The sequence below is a fragment of the Elephas maximus genome, chromosome 3 (assembly GCF_024166365.1).
Source record: "Elephas maximus indicus isolate mEleMax1 chromosome 3, mEleMax1 primary haplotype, whole genome shotgun sequence".
NCBI classification, from domain to species: Eukaryota; Metazoa; Chordata; class Mammalia; order Proboscidea; family Elephantidae; genus Elephas; species Elephas maximus.
Window position 1 is genome coordinate 16,300,014 of NC_064821.1, and position 23,381 is coordinate 16,323,394.

The following is a 23,381-nucleotide window of genomic DNA, read 5'->3' on the forward strand; positions in this document are numbered from 1 at the left end:
CACTCAGAATGCCCCCTAGAAGGAAGTATGGAGAGACTTTGTCTGATGTACTTTGGACATGTTATCAGGAGTAACCAGTCACTGGAGACGGACATCATGCTTGGCAAAGTAGGCAGTGAGTAAAAGAGAGGAAGACCCTCAATAAGATGGATTGACACAGTAGGTTTAAAGATGGCTGAACCATAGCAAAGATTGTGAGAACGGTGCAAGACTGGGCAGTGTTTCATTCTGTTGTATATAGGATTGATTTGAGCCGGAAGCTACTCGAAAGCACCTAAAAATGACAATTAACAACAGGTTCAGGGAGAAACAGTGACCTTGTGTGATTGAGCATTATAACTGGATATGATGCCTAAGTCTGTGGCAGCCATTCCTGGCCATGAGGGTAACCATTCCTAGGATGAAGGTACCTTGTTGAAGCCCCTCATGGAAGAATAAAAAAATTCTTTTGTTTTTTTTTGCATTCTCTATCTCTGAAGTTCTTGTAACGAAAGTTAACTCTATTGTTTATGTATTTTAGAGTCAAGGTTCATATTTTCTTATTAGAAGCAAAGCCTTCTAATAAGATTCAATTATCACAGTCATCTGAAGCCACTGAGATAATCCAAATATGCCAATTTTATACATTTTGTAGGGGGAAATTGTGGTTCAGTGGTAGCATTCTCACCTTCCATCGAGAGACCCAGTTTCAATTTTTGGTCAATAAACCTCATGTGTCACCACAACCTGTCTGTCCGTGGAGCATTGAGCATTGTTATGATGCTGACTAGGTTTCAGTGGATCTTCCACATTAAGGTTAACTAGGAAGAAAGCCCTGGCTATCTTCTCCCAAAGAAATCAGCCAGTGAGACCCTGTGGATCACAATGATTCTACCCATTATGGATGGGGTTGCCATGAGTCAAGTGCCAAGGTGATGGCAGCTAGCAACAACACCCAGTACAAAAATAAATGATTAAACTGAGTATGGTGGATGCTAATGTTACCCGGACACACAGGTTTTACCAACGACATGTCATAGTAATATCTAAATTTGGGCATAAAGGGTCAGCTCTCTGGTCTCGCAGTGGGATTAAGCCTGATTTCCATTCACATGACTCAACCCATGGCATCAGGCTGAAGCTAGTCTCTAGCTTTTCCCACAGCCTTGTCTGCATCCTTTCCCTACCCTTCTACCGTCTCCTGCTTTCTTTATTCTGAGACTGTGCCACAGAAATAAATCAACCCTGCCTCAGGCTCCGCTTCTATGGAACTTGCCCAAAGAGACTCAGCTTAGAGAATTAAAATAATTTGTCAAACAACACAGAGCTACACAAAGAATAAAGGCAAATTTCAAACCTAAGTTGAATTGCACTTAGCCATTATGTTGTGTTGTCATTTTAAAAGAACGTGGTAATGGGAGAGTCAGGCATTCTGCCTCACATGTATTCTTTTCCCTTTGATGCCATCTAGAAATCCAAGCTGAAAGTGGTAAGATAATCACTGAAAAGCAGTTATGCTCCTGAAAATTTTTCTCAAAGCCCCCTTCACATCCCTGTTTCTCAGGCTATAGACAAAGGGGTTCATCATGGGAGTGACCACAGTGTACATCACTGAAGCTACTGCAGTCTTCCTGGAAGAGTGTGTAAATGCAGCACTAACATACGTGCCTAAGCCCGTCCCATAAAACAAGGAAAAAACTGAGAGGTGAGACCCACAGGTAGAAAAAACTTTATACTTTCCACCTGCTGATGGCATTCTCAAAATGGAGGAAGCAATTTGTATATAAGAGAAAACGATCCCAGAGAGAGGAACACCACATAATATGGTAGCTGCAAAATATGAGAAGATGTTATTGAGGAGGGCATCAGAACAGGCAACCTCAATGACCTGAAGAACTTCACAAAAAAAGTAAGGAATTTCCGGATCTGGGCCGAAGGACAGTTGCAACACCATCAGACCGTGGAACAAGGCATTCATGATCCTAATGAACAAGGAAAGTAGAAACAGCAGGCCACAGAGGCGAATGTTCATGATGACTGTGCATGTCAGTGGGTGACAAATTGCCACATAGTGGTCATAGGCCATTACTCCCAGGAGAAAATTTTCCAAAGCACCAAAAATCAGGACAAAGCAGAGCTGGGTGAGGCAGCCTGCAGAAGTGATGCTCTGATGCTGTGTTTGGAGGTTCACCAGCATCTTTGGGATCGTGGCTGTGCTGAAACAGATGTCAGTGAAGGACAGATTGGCAAGAAAGAAATACATGGGGGTGTGGAGGTAGGAGGCAAAGGTGACAGCCAGGACAATGAGTAGGTTTCCCAGGACAGCGATCACATACATGGACAAGAACAGGCTAAAGAGGAGGGGCTGCAGTTCTAGATCCTCTATCAGTGCCAGGAGAAGGAATTTTGAAATATCTGTTTTATTTCTGGGTTCCATATTGTTGATGAATGATGGAAAAGAGATGATAAGACAGTAAAATGCATGGTTCCTGGAACAGCAGACGCTGCATCACCAGAGGCAAAAATCATCTTGGGAAAGAACAAAAGGAATAAAGAGGAAAACAAATGGGATGTCTTCATGATGCATACTTTGTTACTTCAAAAATAAACAGATGTTGATACAGCAGAGAATTCTGGAAAGGGGCAAAATTGCATCCATGGTTTTTGTTCTGTTTTTGCACAATCTGCTGGCATGATCTTTTACATATTAGGTAATTTTACAAAAACAAACAGATAGGGAAGTAGCCTAATGTGTCTGTCTGGGCCTCCAACTCCTTCATCATAGTTCAGAGGCAGACAACAGAGTTAATATGAAAGTGTGTTAAGAACCGGAGATGGAAGGGTAAAGTGAAGCAGTCCCCTTCCCCACAAGAATGTAGGTAAATGTCAGACAATTCTGTTATAGTCATCCTGTTTGCTCAGGAAGAACAGGGCCCCTGCCCTTACAGAGAGGAAGGAGGCTAATGGAATGAGAGTTGCTTGAACATTGATGCTAAGATGCAAGGAAAAATGTCAGAATATTTCTGGCAGACAGGCAGAAGTTCTATGGGTTACTTGGTTCCAATCATTTTATGCATACACTCTATTCACATCTTCACCTGGATGAATCTGTATTAAAATAACCGTCCTTATTTCCAGACATTAGCTAAGCCATTTTTAGTTACCTGGCTGACAGCACTGAGGAATGATCACACCTGCCCTGGATGGTGAAGTTGGAAGATATGTCCTCAGGAAAGGCAAAGGAGCTAAATGAGGCATGAGGTCTCAGAGTAAGTAGCATCATTTGTGGGCGGAGTCTCAGGTGTGCCTGCTTCCTGACTATGGGAGGGCTGTTGAGTGAAGTGGTCACAGCAGACTATTTGCAGTCTGTATGTCCCTTGGGGCTCAATAGCCAAAGCTCCTCATTAACCACTTTTGTTGTCATTCTGATCCCAGGGCAATGCAAATCTGTAAAGACCAAGACAATAGGAGACATCCAAATTGGAAAAGAAAAGAAACACTACATCTATTCACAAATGACATGACACTTGTTATAGACTGAACTGTGCCCCACAAAAATGTGTGTATCAGTTTGGCTGGGCCATGATTCCCAGTATTGTGTGATTGTCCACCATTTTGTCAACTTATGTGATTTTCTATGTGTTATAAATCCTGCCTTTATGACGTTAATCACGGTGGAGGGGCAGCAGTTGTGTTGACAAAGCAGGGCTCAATCCACAGGATTGGATTGTATCTTGAGCCAGTTTCTTTTGGCATATAAAAAAGAGATGCAAGCAGAGAGATGGAGGACCTTATACCACCAAAAACGCAGTGCCGTGAGCAGAGTGTGTTCTTTGGATGCAGGGTTCCTGCAAGGAGAAGCTCCTAGACCATGGGAAGATTGATGAGAAGGACTTTTCTCCAAGCCAAGAGAGAGAGAAAGTGTTCCCCTGGGACTAACACCCTGAATTTGGACTTTTAGCCTACTTTACGGCACTGGGTTGGGTTACTGGGTTACTGTGAGGAAATAAATTTCTCTTTGTTAAAGCCATCCACATGTGGTAGTACTGTTATAGCAGAACTAGATAACTAAGACAACTATATATATATATATATATATGTTGTTGTTGTTAGGTACTGTCAAGTTGGTTCCAACTCATAGCAACCCTATGTACCATAGAACAAAACACGGCCTGATCCTTCGTCATGCTCACATTCGTTGTTATGCTCGAGCCCGTTGTTACAGCCACCGTGTCACTCCATCTCATTGAGGGTCTTCTTGTTTTTCACTGACCCTGTACTTTACCAAGCATGAAGACCTTCTCCAGGGACTGATCCCTCCTGACAACATGTCCAAAGTATGTAAGACACGGCTTCGCCATCCTTGCTTCTAAGGAGCATTCTGGTTGTACTTCTTCCAAGACAGATTTTTTTGTTCTTTTGGCAGTCCCTGGCATATTCGATATTTTTCACCAACACCACAATTCAGAGACGTCAACTCTTCTGCAGTCTTCCTTATCCACTGTCTAGCTTTCAGATGTGTATGATGCAATTGAAAATACCATGGCATGGGTCAGGTGCACCTTAGTCTTCAAGGTGAAAGCTTTGCTTTTCAACACTTTAAAGAGGTCCTTTGCAGCAGATTTGACCAAAGCAATGCATTTTTTGATATCTTGACTTTTGCTTCCATAGGTGTTGATTGTGGATCCAAGTAAAATGAGATCCTTGACAGATTCAGTCTTTTCTGTTTGTCGTGATGTTGCTTACTGGTCCAGTTGTGAGGATTTTTGTTTTATGTTGAGATGTAATCCATACTGAAGGCTGTGGTTTGTTGATAATTCTGCTGAATTACCTTTCTTTGGAATGGGCACAAATATGATCTCTTCCAGTTTTTTGGCCAGGTAGCTGCCTGTCTTCCAAATTCCTTGGCATAGACAAGTGAGTGCTTCCAGTGTTGCATTCATTTCTTGAAACATCTCAATTGGTATTCTATCAATTTGTGGAACTTTGTTTTTCACCAATGCCTTCGGTTCAGCTTGGTGTTCTATTGACTATGCAAAGGCATTCAACTTTGTCGATCATACCAAATTATGGATAACATTTAGAAGAATGGAAATTCCAGAACACTTGATTTTGCTCATGAGGAACCTGTACATAGATCAAGAGACAGTCTTTTGAGCAGAACAAGGGGACACTTTGTGGTTTAAAGTCAGGAAAGGTGTGCATCCTTTCACCATACTTATTCAATCTGTATGCTGAGCAAATAATTTGAGAAGACTGTATCAAGGAGAAGGAGGCATCAGAATTGGAGGAAGACTCGTTAACAACCTGCGTTATGCAGATGACACAACCTTTGCTTGCAGAAAGTGAAGAGGACTTGAAGTACTTACTGATCAAGTTCAAAGACCACAGCCTTCAGTATGGATTACATCTCAATACAAAGAAAGAAAAAATCCTCACAACTGGACCAATAAGGAACATAATGATAAACAGGGAAAAGACTAAGGTTATCAAGGATTTCATTTTACTTGGATCCACAATCAAGACCCATGGAAGCAGCTGTCAAGAAATCAAAAGACACATTGCACTGGGCAAATCAACTGCAAAAGATCTCTTTAATGTTTTGAACAGCAAAGATTTCACCTTGTAGACTAAGTTGCACCTGACCCGATCCATGGTGTTTTCAATCACCTCCTATGCATGTGAAAGCTGGACAATGAATAAAGAAGACCAAAGAAAAACTGACACCTTTAAATTGTGGTGTTGGAGAAGAGTATTGGATATACCATGAACTGCCAATAGAACGAACAAATCTGTCTTGGAAGAAGTACAACCAGAATGCTCCTTAAAAGCAAGAATGGTGAGACTACATCTCACATACTTTGGACATGTTGTCCAGAGGGATCAGTCTCTGGAAAAGGACATCATGCTTGGTAACGTAGAGGATCAGCAAAAAAGGGGAAGACCCTCAATTAGATGGATTGACACAGTGGCTGCAACAATGGGCTTAAGCGTAACAATGATTGTGAGGATGGCACGGGACCAGGCAGTGTTTCGTTCTGTTCTACACAGAGCCACTATGAATCAGAACTGACTCGATGGCACCTAACAACAAAACATCTGCATTAGAAAAGATATCTGTTATGTAATGTCACCATACATGATGTAAAAAAATACAGCATTGTTTGTCAATGAATTACTGCTACACCCAGCAACACGATTGAATTTCAAAAAGCATAATCAGGATACAAAATTCATACATTAAGATTTATCTATTAACAAGTTTAAAAAGAGACAAATTTGTAAATTGGATAGGGATAAACATAGAGGTGATTAAAAATAATCATTAATTCCATTGCCAGTTTTATAAAGAAAATAGGATCTAATACTGCCAATTTCACATGTTTATTAGCTTCCTAGAGCCCATAAAAAGGTACCACAAAGTAGGTGGCTTAAAATATGGAAAAAATTGTTGTGTCACAATTCTGGAGGTTGGAGGTCTGAAATTCATGGTGTCAGGAGGCTATTGTCTTTCTGAAGGCTCTAGGGAAAGATTCTTTCTTGTTTCTCACAGTTTCTGGTAACCATCCCCAGGCATTCTTTGGCTTGCAGCGGCACCATAGCTCTTCCTCTGTGTTCAGATGACCATCCTTCCTCTGTCTCTGTCTCTTTTATAAGGATACCACTTATCGAATTTGAACCCACTCTATTCCATTATGACCTCATGTTACCTTAACTGATAACAGCTTTGAAGAACCTATTTCTGAACAAGATCCCCTTCAAAGGTACTAGGGAATTAGGACTTTTTGGAGGATGTAATTCAGTCCATAATAAAAAGATTCAACAAATTGAAGAACATCAGAGAAAATGATAAATACGGAATTCAAGATAGTGTTTGCCACCGGGAGGGTAGAAGGCAAGAACACAGGGAGACCTTTCAAATGGTTTGTATGGTGATGTCATTGCTTTATTTTTTAAACTAGGTCACAGGCATATGAGTTTTCATTATATTACTATTCTTTAAGAACTATAGATATGTTTTATACACTGTTTTACATATTGTATTTTAATAAATAAAATTGGAAATATTTCAATGTCCAGATTCTTTCACATTCCAGGTTCTAAATACGCTCTCCCATATTCTTCTACTATTAAAGTCCCTAAGCCTGCCAACTCTCCTTTTCCACTGTCCTATTTTATACAAAATGTCTTCCTCAAAATAAAGTCCATCTCCACAAAAAAACTTTTCCCCACAAATACACTTTAAAAAATTTTATATGAGATCCCTAATAGTATGGCCAGCCCACTATGACTTCAATGATTTAATTAATTTTACTCAACTGTATTTTTTTGTATTGGCTCTACTATATCAAACAATGACTCCACTAGAGATGACAAAGAAAAATTGCAAAATAAGGTAACTAAGGAGAAAACTGAAAGCTTCCATACACTCTTATCAATACATCAATGAGAAGGAATCAAAGCAAATAAGGTTTCAGAAACATTATTTCCCTTTTCCCTGCCTATTCAATAATTTATCATTTGATTATATTACTAAGACAAGTAAAAGCTGCTGATAGATATTATGATACATGTAAACCAACAAAACTTCTGAGGTAAGGTGTAGAAATATGTGAGAGCAAGAAATAACAAGCCTAATAAATAATGGCAACATATGGAAGACACGTGTCTTAGTTAAATTTTATTGAATGTTATATGCCAGGCATTGTATTAAATGCTTGTAATAGTTACAGGGGTTATCCTTCCAACAGGCTAAGGCTCTCATAGTAATTATTTGTTCCCCAAACAGAAATTTGATTAAGAAGGGATATATGATGCTATTCTCAGTGATAAGATGGGAGGAGACATCTTCTGTATGGAAAGGTCTATTAACAATAGATCTACTATCAACAATAGGTTCAGGGACAAATGGTCAGTTTTGTGGCTCTGAGTATCACATCTGGATATGATACCTGACTGTTGCAGCCATTTGTCACCATGAGGGGAACCATTGCTAGGTGAAACCATCTCAAGGGGAATGAATTAATCCCTACTGTAATGTTCCAGTGCATTTCTTAACTCTGAAGTCTTTATAATGAAAGATAATGCTCTTTACTGTGGGAGCATATTAAAGTCAGTGTTTATATTTTCTAATTACAACCGATGGCTTCCTCACTGATAAGGTTTAATTATATCACAATCATTAGAAACCACTGAGATAATCTAATTATGCCAATTTTATAGATTATGAAGGGGAACAGCGGTGGTTCAGTGGTAGAATTCTCGCCTTCCATGTGAAAGATCCATGCTTGATTTTTGGCCAATGCACCTCAGGCATTGTCACTGGAGACGTGTGTTGCAGTGATGCTGAAAATTTTTCAGCAAAGCTTCCAACTAAGATAAACAAGGAAGAAAGGCCTTGTAATCTGCTCATAAAAAATCGGCCAAAAAAGACACTATGGATAATAATGGTATGATCCTGTTGTGTCATGAGTTGATGGCTAACTTAGCAGCATATAAAATGAACAACAACAATAGACAATAAAATGGAGCATGGTGGATGCCGATGTTATCTTAAACACATATAGTTTACCAGTGACGTGTATTGGTAAGAACTATATTGACACATAAAAATTCAGCTCCCTTGACTGTAATTGGGATTAACTGCGTTTCCATTCTCATGGCTCTATTCATGGGATCAGGCTGAAGCTAGTCTCTAGCTATGCCTACAGATTTGCCTACATTCTTTACTTACCCTATCCACCTTTTCCTGCTTTTTAAATTCTAAGAATGTTCCCCCCAAATCAGTTAATAAAGAATCCTGGCTCAGGCTCTGATTCTATAGACCCTGACTAAAGAAACTGAGTTTAGAGAGTTGAAATTATTTGTCAAGCATAACACAGTACACAAGAAGCAAAGTCAGGTTTAAACACCAAATCGAATTGCATTTAGCCATTATGTTGTCTAGTCCTTTTAGAAAAACACAGAGATGGAAGAGTCAAGTATCCCACCTCATGAGCATTCTTTTACTTTGACAAAATCTAAAAACCCAAGTCCAAATGAGGTAATATAATCAATGAAAAGCAGATATGCTCCTGACCAGTTTCCTCAAGGATCCCTTCATGTCCTTGTTTCTCAGGCTATAGACGAAGGGGTTCATCATGGGAGTGACCATAGTGTACACCATTGAAACAACTGCAGTCTTTCTGGATGAGTGGATAAATGCAGCACTAATATATGCACCAAAAGCTGTCCCATAAAATAAGAAAACAACTGACAGGTGAGAGCCACAGGTAGAAAAAGCTTTATGCTTTCCACCAGCTGATGGCATTTTCAAAATGGAGGACACAATTTGAGTATAAGAGAAAACAATCCCAAACAGAGGAATGCCACCCAACATGCTAGCTGCAAAATATATGATGTTATTGATGAGGGTATCAGAGCACGCAACCTTGATGACCTGAATAACTTCCCAGAAGAAGTAGGGGATTTCCGGGTCTATAAAGAAAGACAGGTGCAACACCAACAGGCTGTGGGTCAGGGCATCCACAGTGCTAATGAACAGAGAGAGCAGAGTCAGCAGGCCACAAAGGTGGGGGTTCATGATGACCGTGTACCTCAGTGGGTGACAAATGGCCACATAGCGGTCATAAGCCATTGCTGCAAGAAGAAAATTTTCCAAAGCAGCAAAAACCAGGACAAAGCAGACCTGGCTGAGGCAGTCTCCATAAGTGATGCTCTGATTCTGTGCTTTGAGGTTCACCAACATCTTTGGGATCGTGGTTGTGCCGAAACAGATGTCAGTGAAGGAGAGATTGGAAAGAAAGAAGTACATGGGAGTGTGGAGGTGGGAGTCAGACCCAACAGCCAGGATGATAAGCAGGTTTCCAAAGACAGTGACCAGGTATATGGACAAAAACAGGATAAAGAGGAGGAACTGCAGCTCCAGATCCTCTGTTAGTCCCAAGAGAAGGAATTCGGAACCACTTGTTTGGTTTCTAGTTTCCATATTGTTGATGTATCTGATGGAAAAAATGGTGTGACAAGAGAATCAAATGTATGCGCCCTAGACCAAAAACAGCAGCACCAGAAACAAATGCCATCTGGGGAAAAGGTAAGACAGGAATGGTGGGAAATACAGAGGGGTATCTTCTGTATGCCCATTATTTATTCATTTAATTTAAAAAAAAAGACCAGAAGCTGATGTAGCTGGGCGTAAACATTTATTTAATAAGAAAAGGGTAAGGTGCTGTATTTTTTTTTTTTTTTAATTACACTATCTGTGCTGTTGGAGCCCTGGTTGTGCTGTGGTTAAGACCATGGCCGCTAACCCAAATGTCGGCAGTTTGAATCCACCAGCTTCTCCTCGGAAACCCTATGGAGCCGTTCTACTCTGTCCTATAGGGTCACTATGAGTCAGAACTAACTCAATGGCACATAACAACAACATCTGTGCTGTTATGGTCATTTTAAATGTTTGGTAATTTTAAAGAGAAACAAGTAGACTACGGAGGCAGCCTGAAGAGTTTGCCTCAGGCTCTACCTCTTCCTCCAGAGACTAGTACCAGGCCACAGAGATACTAAAAATTTGTGTTAAGAACCAGGAATGGAAACTTAAGGGGAAGCTGATAACCCTCATCCTTCACCATCACAAGAATGCAACTAAATGATAGAGAATTTTTAAAGTCATGCTGTATCAGAAGGGGCAGATTTCTGCTCAGGAGGAAAATGGTCCATGCCATTGTAAAGACAATTAAAAGACTGGTAGAATAAAAGTTTCCTGATATTGGTACAAAGATATAAGGAAACATGTAAGGGAGATGGAAGACGGTTAGGTATGAGTTATTGGCAGACTTGGTTCAAATCATTTCATGCATGTACTCTCTTCACAGCTTCCCCTGGACGAACCTGTAGTGAAACACCTGTCTTCATTTTTAAACATTAACTAAGGAACGACAGGTTACCTGGCTGGTATCACTGAGGAATGATGCTTGACATCTTCCCTGAATGTAGAAGATGTGTCCTCAGAAAGGCGGAGGGACAAGTGAGGGACAAGGCTCCTCCATATGAGGATCAACTGTGGGCGGAGTCTCAGGGGCACTGCTTCCTGACTGGGGGAGGGCTGTTGAGTGAGGTGGTCATAGGCATACTATTTGCGTTCTCTGTCTCTCTGGGGGATAAATAGCCAAAAAAGCTCCTCATTAATCACTCACTTTTAGTGTCATTCTGATCCCAGGGCAGCGCAAATCCTTAAAGACAAAGACTTCAAAAAGCGAAATTCATGATGGTTGATTTCGTGACCCCGTAAAGGCAGCTACATGCCATCCGCCCCTCTTCACCTGTTCCTGTTCACCTCCATGTCACATACCTTGTACTTGTGAATGCATTAACCTTCTCTGTGTTTCAGCCTTCTTTTTCTAATTCCAACTGAAAGCATCTCTGTCTTTCCAAAGACATTAGAAAGCCCGACTCCTATTTTAGGTGTGAAGATATCGTTTACGTATATGGATATGATATTTAGAAATATAGCTAAAAAAAATAAGACACTGTAAAATACAAATATTCAGTGCAGTTTCTTTCGAAAAGTCATTGAATGTCCCCTGAACCTTAATCTTCGTTCTGTATATTTTACACAGAGATATTCTAAGCTAGTCTCTGTGATCAATTCTGACTGTGATAACGATAGATAGACTTGTTACTTCTTTTTTAGGGTTCTGTAGCCAGAGCACCCAATTTCATGGCAGTAGTTTCTATGTAAAATTTTATTCACATTAGTGGAAAGAAGTTGATATTTTGGCTCCTGATTTTTAATGGAGTTATGAGAATTCACAGTATAGGCACTAGTATGCAGTTTATCCATAATCTCAGTAGATTTAGATAGATAACAGCCATTATTTAAGAGGTGAAGATGGTGCTCCAATTTAGTATTCACTCAAATACCTTTACCTTTAATGAACTCACTATTTTCATGGGTTCATCAGTTTATTTTAGCACATCTATTTCTATATAAATTTTTTAACCTATAATTTTCTACATATATTACTTAAAAACCCAGCTTGAGACAAGACGGCATTGTGATGTTACCCTTTGCCATCTTAACTCCATTCACTTCAAATGCATGAAATAAGAGATAAAATAGAACAAGATACAGCCGGCCACAAAATAAATAAATAAATAAACTTTTCCTGGTCTCACAGAAACACCTGAAGTATAAAAAAATACAAGTTAAAGTTTTCTAGGTAGTATAAAAAAAGAAAAACAAACAACAACAACAAGATACTCAAACATAAAGTGGTGCATATAACAGCTGCAAGTTTCAGAAAAGCCTCCATGGAGGAAATAACTCAAGTTACCAGCTCTCTTGGTGGCTGAATTTGTGATACTCTCAGTACTACCAAGTTGGGGAGTCAGGAAATGGAATTCAGGATTGGAGGAGTGGTGATTGGTGAACCTGTAGGACAAGAAAGAGGGAGCACATAATTGCAAAAGAGAGAGGGGAAAATAACCTTGCCATTCAAATGAAATATGTAAGTTTTAATTTAAATAACCATGAAGAAAAACAACGCAAACAGAATCAACAACAACGTCAAAAATAATCAAATCACAGAGGCCAGCAGACGTTGTAATGGAATAAGTGCTGGGAGAATAGAAAAGATGAGATCAAAGACATAGTGTTCGGCAGATTATAGAAACTTCACCAAATGGAAAGGGAAGATGAAGAATGACCAGGTACAGAGATTTTTTTTTTTTTTTAATAATCTTAAAAGTATGGTAACAGCAACAACAACACAATGATGGTGCCTTGGATCATGGTGATTAACAGTGAAGGTGGCGAAATCTGATGGGATTCTGAATATATTTGCATTGGATAGACAACATAGTTTCCTGAAGGGGTGGACAGACGGTATAAGAAAAAGAGAGAAATCAAAGATAATGATCAGTGGAGAAATCTGCTCAGTTTGGAGTTGACAACCATTGTGACCATGGGCTAATAGTCTCAATATCAGGGCTGTATTTTGGAATATGTTTAGTTTGAGGTGCCTCTTAGGCAGCCACAGAGAGATATCAAGTGGACAGATAACTACACAAGTCTTCAATCCAGAGGAGTGTTCCTTTCTGGAGATATAAATTTGGGAGTTCTTAGTGTGTTTTGTTGTGAGGTGGCATCAAGTTTCTCCCTTGCATAGTAGAACGATCCTGTGTATAGTAGAACGAAATACTGCCCAGTCCTGAGCCATCCTCACAATCAATTCCGTTTGAGCCCTTTGTTGCAGCAACTGAGTTAATCCATCTCAACGAGGGCATTCCTCTTTTTCGCTGACCCTCTACTTTACCAAGCATGATGTCCTTCTCCAAGTAACGTTCCCTCCAGATAACATGTCCAAAGTACATGAGATGAACTCTAGCCACCCTCACTTCTAAGGAGTATTCTGGCTGTTCTGAGACAGATTTGTTTGTACTACCGGCAGTTCATGGCATATTCAGTATGCTTCACCAACACCATAATTCAAAGGCATCAATTCTTCTTCGGTCTTTGTTCATTGCCCAACTTTTTTTTTTAATATAATTTTTATTAGGCTTTAAGTGAAAGTTTACAAATAAAGTCAGTATCTCACACAAAAACCCACATACACCTTGCTAAACACTCCCGATTACTCCCCCTAAAGTAACAGCCCGCTCTCTCCCTCCACTCGCTCTTTTCGTGTCCATTTTGTCAGCTTCTAACCCCCTCCACCCTCTCATCTCCCCTCCAGGCCGGAGACGCCAACATAGTCTTTAGTGTCCTGAATTCCTGTTTTTTAGCCGCCTAGTCAGTTTTTTTTTTTAGTCAGTGAGAGAATAAATATCTGCTTGTTAAAGCCATCCACTTGTGGTATTTCTGCTATAGCAGCACCAGTTAGCTAAGACGCCCAGGTCAGAGGTATATGAATTTGGATTAGATTACTATTCTTTAAGGATTACAGATACATTCCATACACTACTTTTCATACGATACTTTAATGAGTAAAAATGAAAAGATTTCACTTTCCAGATTCTTTCATATTCTAGATTCTAAATACATTCCCTCATCTTCTTCTAATGTTAAAGTCATGTTTCTCAAACTTCAGCACACATCAAAATCTCAAAAAAGTAATTATTTTGAATATTAATCCTTCAGATGTTTCCTATATATAAAAGTCAGTAGGTCTTGGGTGAGGTATGGAAACTAGCAGTATGAACAATGCCTCACGTGACTCATCTCTGCAAGTGTTTTATGGGCATAAATGGAGACAGTTTTACACTACAATACACCTGGTGTGCCTGGTGAGGAGCTGGCTCCAGTTTTGATGCTGAACACAATCCCACCACCACCATCAAAGAAGACCACAAGATATGCTTTGTTGTCATCCCAACGCCACAGAGATGTTTCTGACTGATGGCCCTGCTTCTTACCAAAAGAAAGAAGTTTCCTGAATAAACAGAATGCTTCAAAGGCCAGTGTAACAGTGGCAGGGGTTTGGGGACCATGGTTTCAGGGGACATCTAAGTCAATTGGCATAATAAAATCTATTAAGAAAACATTCTGCATCCCATGCATGGAGAGTGGCGTCTGGGGTCTTAAATGCTAGTAAGCGGCCATCTAAGATGCATCAATTGGTCTCAACCCACCTAGAGCAAAGGAGAATGAAGAACACGAAGAACACAAGGTAATTATGAGCCCAAGAGACAGAAAGGGCCACATAAACCAGAGACTACATCACCCTGAGACCAGAAGAACTAGATGGTGCCCAGCTACAACCAGTGACTGCCCTGACAGGGAACTCAACAGAGAACCCCGATGGCGCAGGAGAGCAGTGGAATGCAGATCTCAAATTCTCATAAGACCAGAATTAATGGTCTGACTGAGACTAGAAGGACCCTGGTTGTCATGGACCCCAGACCTTCTTTTGGCTCAGGACAGGAACCATTCCCAAAGCCAACTCTTCAGACAGAGATTAGACTGGACAATGTGTTGGAGAGGGATGCTGGTGAGGAGTGAGCTTCTTGGATCAGGTGGACACTACGTTGGCATCTCCTGCCTCGAGGGGAGATGAGAGGGTAGATGGAGTTAGAAGTTGGGAAAGTGGACACAAAAAAGAGAGTGGAGAGAGGGAGCAGGCTGTCTCATTTGCAGGAGAGCAATTGGGAGTATGTAGCAAGGTGTATACAAGTTTTTGTGTGAGACTGACTTGATTTGTAAACTTTCACTTAAAGCACAATAAAAATTAAAAAAAAAAAGAAAAAAAATCAATGAATAAGAATCAAAGCAAATATGGCTCCAAAAAAGATTGCCAGCTCTACCCTGCCTACTCGGTAATCATTCCTTTGATTTTCAAACCTGTTAATGGATATTACAATACTGGTAAACTAATAAAACAGCTGAAGAAAGTAGTGAAAATATGTGAGAGCAAGGAATAAATAAGCCTCATAAATTTGAAGTCCTGGTGGCACAGTTGTTAAGATCTTGGCTACTAACCAAAAGGCCGACAGTTCATATCCACCAGCTGCTCCTTGGAAACCCTTTGGGGCAATTCTACTCTGTTCTGTAGGGTCACTATGAGTCAGAATTGGCTCTGCAGCAACTGGTTTGTTTTTTTATTTGTTATTAATTGTGGCAACATATAGAAGACAATGGTCCCAGTTAAATTTTTTTTTGAGTTATTATGTGCCAGGCATTGTATTAAGTGCTTGTAGTAGGTATAGGAATTAACTTCCCAACAGAAAATATACTCTACATGGTCAGTCTAAGGCTCTCAGAGCAATTATATTATTTTCCCCCAAACAGAACTTTAATATCACTAGTGTTCAACACGTCAAATCTATTCTAGAGATGGTGTCTAAAATCAGGTGGGATATACTCAAGATTATATTTTGGCTCTTGTAGACTTGCTCTAATTTTCTTCAGTTTCAGCTTGAACTTACATATGAGCAATTGACGGTCTGTTCCACAGTCGGCCCCCTGGCTTTGTTCTGACCGATGATATTGAGTTTTTCCATTGTCTCTTTCCACAGATGTAGTCGATTTGATTCTTGTGTGTTCCATCTGGCGAGGTCCATGTGTATAGTAGCCGTTTATGTTGGTGAAAGAAGGTATTTGCAATGCAGAAGTCATTGATCTTGTAAAATTCTATCCTTCGATCTCTGGCATTTTTCTATCAGCAAGTCCATATTTACCAGCTACCAACCCTTTTTCTTTGCTTCCAACTTTCGCATTCCAATCACCAGTAACTGTCATCCGGATTGCATGTTTGATCAAATTCAGACTGCAGCAGCTGACAAAAATCTTCAACTTCTTCCTGTTTGGCCTTAGTGGTTGGACTGTAGATTTGAATAATAGTCATATTAATCGGTCTTCCTTGTAGGTGTATGGATATTACCCTATCACTGACAGTGTTGTACTTCAGGGTAGATCTTGTAATTTTCTTTTTGACGATGAATGCAACACCATCCCTCTTCAAGCTGTCATTCCCAGCATAGTGGACTATATGATTGTCCAATTCAAAATGGCCAATACCAGTCCATTTCAGCTCACTAACGCCTAGGATATCAATGTTTATGCATTCCATTTCATTTTTGAAGATTTCAAATTTTCCTAGATTCATACTTCATACATTCCAGGCCCCAATTTTTAATGTATGTTTGCAGCTGTCTTCTCATTTTGAGTCATACCACATCAGCAAATGAAGGTCCCACAAGCTTAACTCCATCCACATCATTAAGGTCGACTCTACTTTGAGGAGGCAGCTCTTCCCTAGTGTCCTTTTGAGTGTCTTCCAGCCTGCGGGGCTCATCTTCCGGCAGTATATCAGACAATGTTCTGCTGCTATTCTTAAGGTTTTCACTGGTTAATTCTTTTCAGAAGCAGACTGCTGGACCCTTCTTCCTAGTCTGTCTTAGTCTGGAAGCTTAGCTCAAACCTGTCTTCTGTGGGTGATTCTGCTGGAACCTGAATACTAGTGGCATAGTTTCCAGCATCACAGTAGCATGCAAGGCCCTACAGTGTGACAAACTGACAGACCTTCAGCATATCCCACCTGAATTTAGAGAACACCTCAAGAATAGATTTGACACGCTGAACACTAGTAACCAGAGACCAGATGAGTTGTAGCATGACATCAAGGACATCATATATGAAGAAAGCGAGAGGTCATTGAAAAGAGAGGAAAGAAAAGACCAAGATGGATGTCAGAGGAGGCTCTGAAACTTGCTCATGAACGTCGAGCAGCTAAAGCAAAAGGAAGAAATGATGAAGTAAAAGAACTGAGCAGAAGATTTCAAAGGGCACCTCGAGAAGACAAAGTATTATAATGATGTGTGCAAAGAGCTAGAGATAGAAAACTAAATGGGAAGAACATCCTCGGCATTTCTCAAGCTGAAAGAACTGAAGAAAAAAATTCAAGCCTTGTGTTGCAATAGTGAAGGATTCTATGCGGAAAATATTAAATGACAGGGGAAGCATCAAAAGAAGATGGAAAGAATACATAGAGTCATTATACCAAAAAGAATTAGTCAGCTTTCAACCATTTCAAGAGGTAGCATATGATCAGGAACCGATGGTACTGAAAGAAGTCGTCCAAGCTGCTTTGAAGGCGTTGGTGAAAAACAAGGCTCCAGGAATTGATGGAATATCAATTGATTTGTTTCAACAAACAGATGCAGCGCTGGAGGTGCTGACTAATCTATGCCAAGAAATATGGAAGATAGCTTCCTGGTCAACTGACTAGAAGAGATCCATATTTATGCATATAAAGGTGATCCAACTGAATGTGGAAATTATAGAACAATATCATTAATATCAAACGCAAGCAAAATTTTGCTGAAGATCATTCAAAAATAGCTGCAGAAGTATATCGACAAGGAACTGCCAGAAATTCAGGCCAGTTTCAGAAGAGCACGTGGAAACAGGGATGTCATTGCTGATGTCAGATGGATCTGGCTGAAAGCAGAGAATACCAGAAGGATGTTTACCTGTGTTTTATTGACTATGCGAACACATTGGACTGTGTGGATCATAACAAATTATGCATAACATCACGAGAATGGGAATTCCAGAAGACTTAATTGTGCTCATGAGGGACCTTTACATAGATCAAGAGGCAGTTGTTCGGACAGAACAAGGGGATATTGATGTGTTTAAAGTCAAGAAAGTTGTGGGTCAGGGTTGTATTCTTTCACCATACCTCTTCAATCTGTATGCTGAGCAAATAATCTGAGAAGCTAGACTATATGAAGGAGAACAGGGCATCAGGATTGGAAGAAGACTCATTAACAAGCTGCATTATGCATATGACACAACCTTCCTTGCTGAAAGTGAAAAGGACTTGAAGCACTTACTAATGAAGATCAAAGACCACAGCCTTCAGTATGGATTGCACCTAAACGTAAAGAAAACAAAAATCCTCACACCTGGACCAACGAGCAACATTATGATAAACAGAGAAAAGATTGAAGTTGTCAAGGATTTCATTTTACTTGGATCCACAATCAACAGCTACGGAAGCAGCAGTCAGGAAATCAAAAGACGCATTGCATTGGGCAAATCTGCTGCAAAGGGCCTTTTCAAAATGTTGAAAAGTAAAGATATCACCTTGAAGACTAAGGAGTGCCTGACACGAGCCGTGGTATTTTCAATCGCATCATATGCATGTGAAAGCTGGACAATGAATAAGGAAAACTGAAGAAGAATTTACGCCTTTGAATTATGGTGTTGGTGAAGAATATTGAATATACCATGGACTGCCAAAGAATGAAGTAATCTGTCTTGGAAGAATTAGAGCCAGGATGCTCCTTAGCAGCAAGGATAGTGAAACTGCATCTTAAACACTTCGGAAATGTTGTCAGGAGGGATCGGTCCCTGGAGACGGATGTCATGCTTGGCAAAGTACAGGGTCAGCAGAAAAGAGGAAGACCTTCAATGAGGTGGATTGACACAATGGCTGCAACAATGAGCTTAAGCGTTACAACGATTGTAAGGATGGCTCAAGACCAGGCAGTGTTTCATTCTGTTGTTTTCTTAATAGATTTTATTCTGCCAATTGACTTAGATGTCTCCTGAAACCATGGTCCCCAAACTCTGCCCACACTGCACTGGCCTTCAAAGCATTCAGCTTATTCAGTAAACTTCTTTGCTTTTGGTTTGGTCCAGTTGTGCTGCCTTCGCCTGTATTGTGTGTTATCTTTCCCCTCACCTGAAGTAGTTCTTATCTACTATCTAATTAGTGAATATCCCTCTCCCACCCTCCCGCCCTCCTCCATTTCGTACCCCTCAAAGAATATTTTCTTCTCTGTTTAAACTGTTTCTCGACTTCTTATAATATTGGCCTTATGTAATATTTTTCCTTTCGCAAATGAATGATTTCACTCAGCGTAATGCCTTCCAGATTCCTCCATGTTGTGTAATGTTTGACAGTTTCATCACTGTTCTTTATCGATGCCTAGTATTCCATCGTGTGAATGTACCATAATTTATTTATCCATTCATCCGTTGACGGGCCCCTTGGTTGCTTCCACCTTTTTCCTATTGTAAACAGTGCTGCAATGACCATGGGTGTGCATATATCTGTTCATGAAAAGGCTCTTATTTCTCTAGGATATATTCCAAGGAGTGGGATTGCTGGATCGTATGGTAGTTCTATTTCTGGCTTTTTAAGGAAGCGCCAAATCGATTTCCAAAGGGCTTGTACAATTTTGCATTCCCACCAGCCGTGTATAAGTGTTCCAATCTCTCCACAGCCTCTTCAACGTTTATTGTTTTGTGTTTTTTGGATTAATGCCTGCCTTGTTGGAGTGAGGTGGAATCTCACTGTAGTTTTGATTTGCATTTCTCTAATGGCTAATGATCGTGAGCATTTCCCGTGTATCTGTTAGCTACCTGAATGTCTTCTTTAGTGAAGTGTCTATTCATATCTTTTGCCCATTTTTAAATTGGGTTATTTGTCTTTTTGCAGTTGAGTTTTTGCAGTATCATGTACATTTTAGAGATCAGGCACTAACCAGAAATGTCATAGTTAAAAACTTTTTCCCAGTCTGTAGGTAATCTGCATTCTTTTGGTGAAGTCTTTTGAAGAGCCTAAGTGTTTGATTTTTAAGAGCTCCCAGCTATCTAGTTTTACTTCTGCATTGTAAGTAATGTTTTGTATACTGTTCATGCCATATATTAGGGCTCCTAACGTTGTCCCTATTTTTTCTTCCATGATCTTTATCATTTTAGATTTTATATTTAGGTCATTGATCCATTTTGAGTTAGTTTTTGTGCATGGAGTGAGGTATGGGTCTTGTTTCATTTTTTTGCAGATGGATATCCAGGTATGCCAGCACCATTTGTTAAAAAGACTGTCTCAGACAGGGCCACATGAGCCAGAGACTTACATCATCCTGAGACCAGAAGAACTAGATGGTGCCCAGCCACAACCGATGACTGCCCTGACAGGGAGCACAACAGAGAACTCCTGAGGGAGCAGGAGATCAGTGGGATGCAGAACCCAAATTCTCATAAAAAGACCAGACTTAATGGTCTGACTGAAACTAGAAGAATCCTGGTGGTCACGGTCCCGAAACCTTCTGTTGGCCCAGGACAGGAACCATTCCCGAAGACAACTCATCAGACATGGAAGGGACTGGACAATGGGTTGGAGAGAGATGCTGATGAAGAGTGAGCTACTTGTATCAGGTGGACACATGAGACTGTGTTGGCATCTCCTGTCTGGAGGGGAAATAGGAGGGTAGAGAGGGTTAGAAACTGGCAAAACCATCATGAAAGGAGAGACTGGAAGGAGGGAGAGGGCTGATTCGGGGGAGAGTAAGTGGGAGTATGGAGTAAGGCGTGTATAAGCTTATATGTGACAGACTGACTTGATTTGTAAACTTTCATTTAAAGCACAATAAAAATTATTTAAAAAAAAAAAGACTGTCTTTTCTCCATTTAACTGTTTTGGGGCCTTTGTCAAATATCAACTGCTCATATGTGGATGGATTTATGTCTGGATTCCCAATTCTGTTCCACTGGTCTATGTATCTGTTGTTGCACCAGTACCAGGCTGTTTTGACTACTGTGGCGGTATAATAGGTTCTAAAATCAGGTAGAGTGAGGCCTCCACTTTGTTCTTCTTTTTCAGTAATACTTTACTTATCCGGGCCTCTTTCCCTTTCATATGAAGTTAGTGATTTGTTTTTCCATCTCATTATAGAATGTCTTTGGAATTTGGATTGGAATTGCATTAAATACATAGATCACTTTTGGTAGAATAGATATTTTTATAATGTTAAGTCTTCCTATCCATGAGCAAGGTGTGTTTTTCTACTTATGCAGGTCTCTTTTGGTTTCTTGCAGAAGTGTATTGTAGTTTTCTTTGTATAAATCTTTTACAATCTGGTAAGGTTTATTCCTAAGTATTTTATTTTCTTCGGGGCTACAGCAAATGGTATTGATTAGGTTTTTTCCCCTTCGATGTTCTTTTTGTTGGTGTAGAGGAATCCAACTGATTTTTGTATGTTTATCTTGTATCCTGATAGTCTGCTGAACTCTTCTATTAGTTTCAGTAGTTTTCTGGAGGATTCCTTAGGGTTTTCTGCAGGATTCCTTAGGGTTTTCTGCATCTAACATCATGTCATCTGCAAATAGAGATAATTTTACTTATTCCTGCCAATCTGGATGTCCTTTATTTCTTTGTCTAGCCTAATTGCTCTGGCTAGGACTTCCAGCACAATTTTGAATAAGAGTGGTGGTAAAGGGCATCCCTGTCTGGTTCCTGTTCTCAAGGGAAATGCATTCAGGCTCTCTACATTTCAGATGACGTTGGCTTTGTATAAATGCCCTTTATTATGTTGAGGAATTTTCCTTCTATTCCAATTTTGCTGAGAGTTTTTATCATGAATGGGTGTTGAACTTTGTCAAATGCCTTTTCTACATCGATTGATAAAATCATGTCATTCTTGTCTTTTGTTTTATATATGTGGTGGATTACATTAATTGTTTTTCTAATGTTGTACCATCCCTGCATACCTGGTGTGAATCCTGCTTGGTCATGGTGAATTATTTTTTTGATATGTTGTTGAATTCTATTGGCTAGAATTTTGTTGAGGATTTTTGCATCTATATTCGTGAGGGATATAGGTCTATAATTTTCTTTTCTTGTGGTGTCTTTACCTGGTTTTGGTATCAGGGATATGCTGGCTTCACATAATGAGTTTGGTAGTATTCCGTCATTTTCTATGCTCTGAAATACCTTTATTTAGTAGTAGTGGTGTTAACTCTTGTCTGAATGTCTGGTATAACTCTGCAGTGAAGTGGTCTAGGCCAGGGCTTTTTTTTGGTTGGGAGTTTTTTGGTTACCTTTTCAATCTCTTCTTTTGTTATGGGTCTATTTAGTTGTTCTACTTCTGTTTGTGTTAGTTTAGGTAGGTAGTGTGTTTCTAGGAAATGATCCATTTATTCTAGGTTTTCAAATTTGTTAGGGTACAATTTCTCATAGTAATCTGATATGATTCTTTTAATTTCAGTTGGATCTGTTGTAATATCGCCCATCTCACTTCTTATTTGGGTTATTTGCTTCATCTCTTGTTTTTCTTTTGTCAGTTTGGCCAATGGTTTATCAATTTTGTTGATTTTTTCAAAGAACCAGCTTTTGGTCTTGTTAATTCTTTCAATTGTTTTTCTGTTTTCTATTTCATTTAGCTCTGCCCTAATTTTTAGTACTTGTTTTCTTCTGGTGCCTGAGGGTTTTTTTTTTGTTGTTGTTGCTCTCTTTCTATTTGTTCAAGTTGTAGGGATAATTCTTTGATTTTGGCCCTTTCTTCTTTTTGGATATGTGCATTTATTGATACAAATTGACCTCTGAGCACTGCTTTCGCTGTGTTCTGAAGGTTCTGAGAGGAAGTGTTTTTGTTCTCACTGGCATCTATGAATTTCTTTATTCCATCCTTCATGTCTTCTACCATCCAGTCTATTTTGAGCAGGGTATTGTTCAGTTTCAAAGTGTTTGATTTCTTTTCCCTGGTTTTTCTGTTATTGTTTCCACTTTTATGGCCTTATGGTCAGAGAAGATGCTTTGTAATATTTCAATGTTTTGGATTCTGCTAAGGGTTCTTTTATGACCTAATATGTGATCTATTCTACATACTGTCCCATGTGCACTAGAAAAGAAAGTATACTCTGCAGCTGTTGGGTGGAGTGTTCTGTATATGTCTATGAGGTCATGTTGGTTGATTATGGCATTTAGATCTTCTGTGTCTTTATTCAGCTTCTTTCTGGGTGTCCTGTCCTTCACTGAGAGTGGTGTGTTGAAGTCTCCTACTATTATTGTGGAGCTGTCTATCTCACTTTTCAATGCTGATAGAGTTTGTCTTATGTACCTTGCAGTCCTGTCACTGAGTGCATAAATATTTAATATATCTTCTTGCTATAT

General features: G+C 39.7%; 2 protein-coding genes across 2 annotated transcripts; both read right to left on the reverse strand.

The window, feature by feature from the left end:
* Positions 1 to 1,477: 1,477 nt before the first annotated feature.
* LOC126070923 (olfactory receptor 7G1-like) lies at positions 1,478 to 2,176 on the reverse strand. Its single transcript, XM_049875251.1, has one exon. It carries the CDS (start codon positions 2,174 to 2,176, stop codon positions 1,478 to 1,480), a length of 699 nt encoding a protein of 232 aa, XP_049731208.1.
* Positions 2,177 to 9,031: 6,855 nt separating this feature from the next.
* Positions 9,032 to 9,727, reverse strand: LOC126070924 (olfactory receptor 7G1-like). Its single transcript, XM_049875252.1, has one exon. It carries the CDS (start codon positions 9,725 to 9,727, stop codon positions 9,032 to 9,034), a length of 696 nt encoding a protein of 231 aa, XP_049731209.1.
* Positions 9,728 to 23,381: the final 13,654 nt, after the last annotated feature.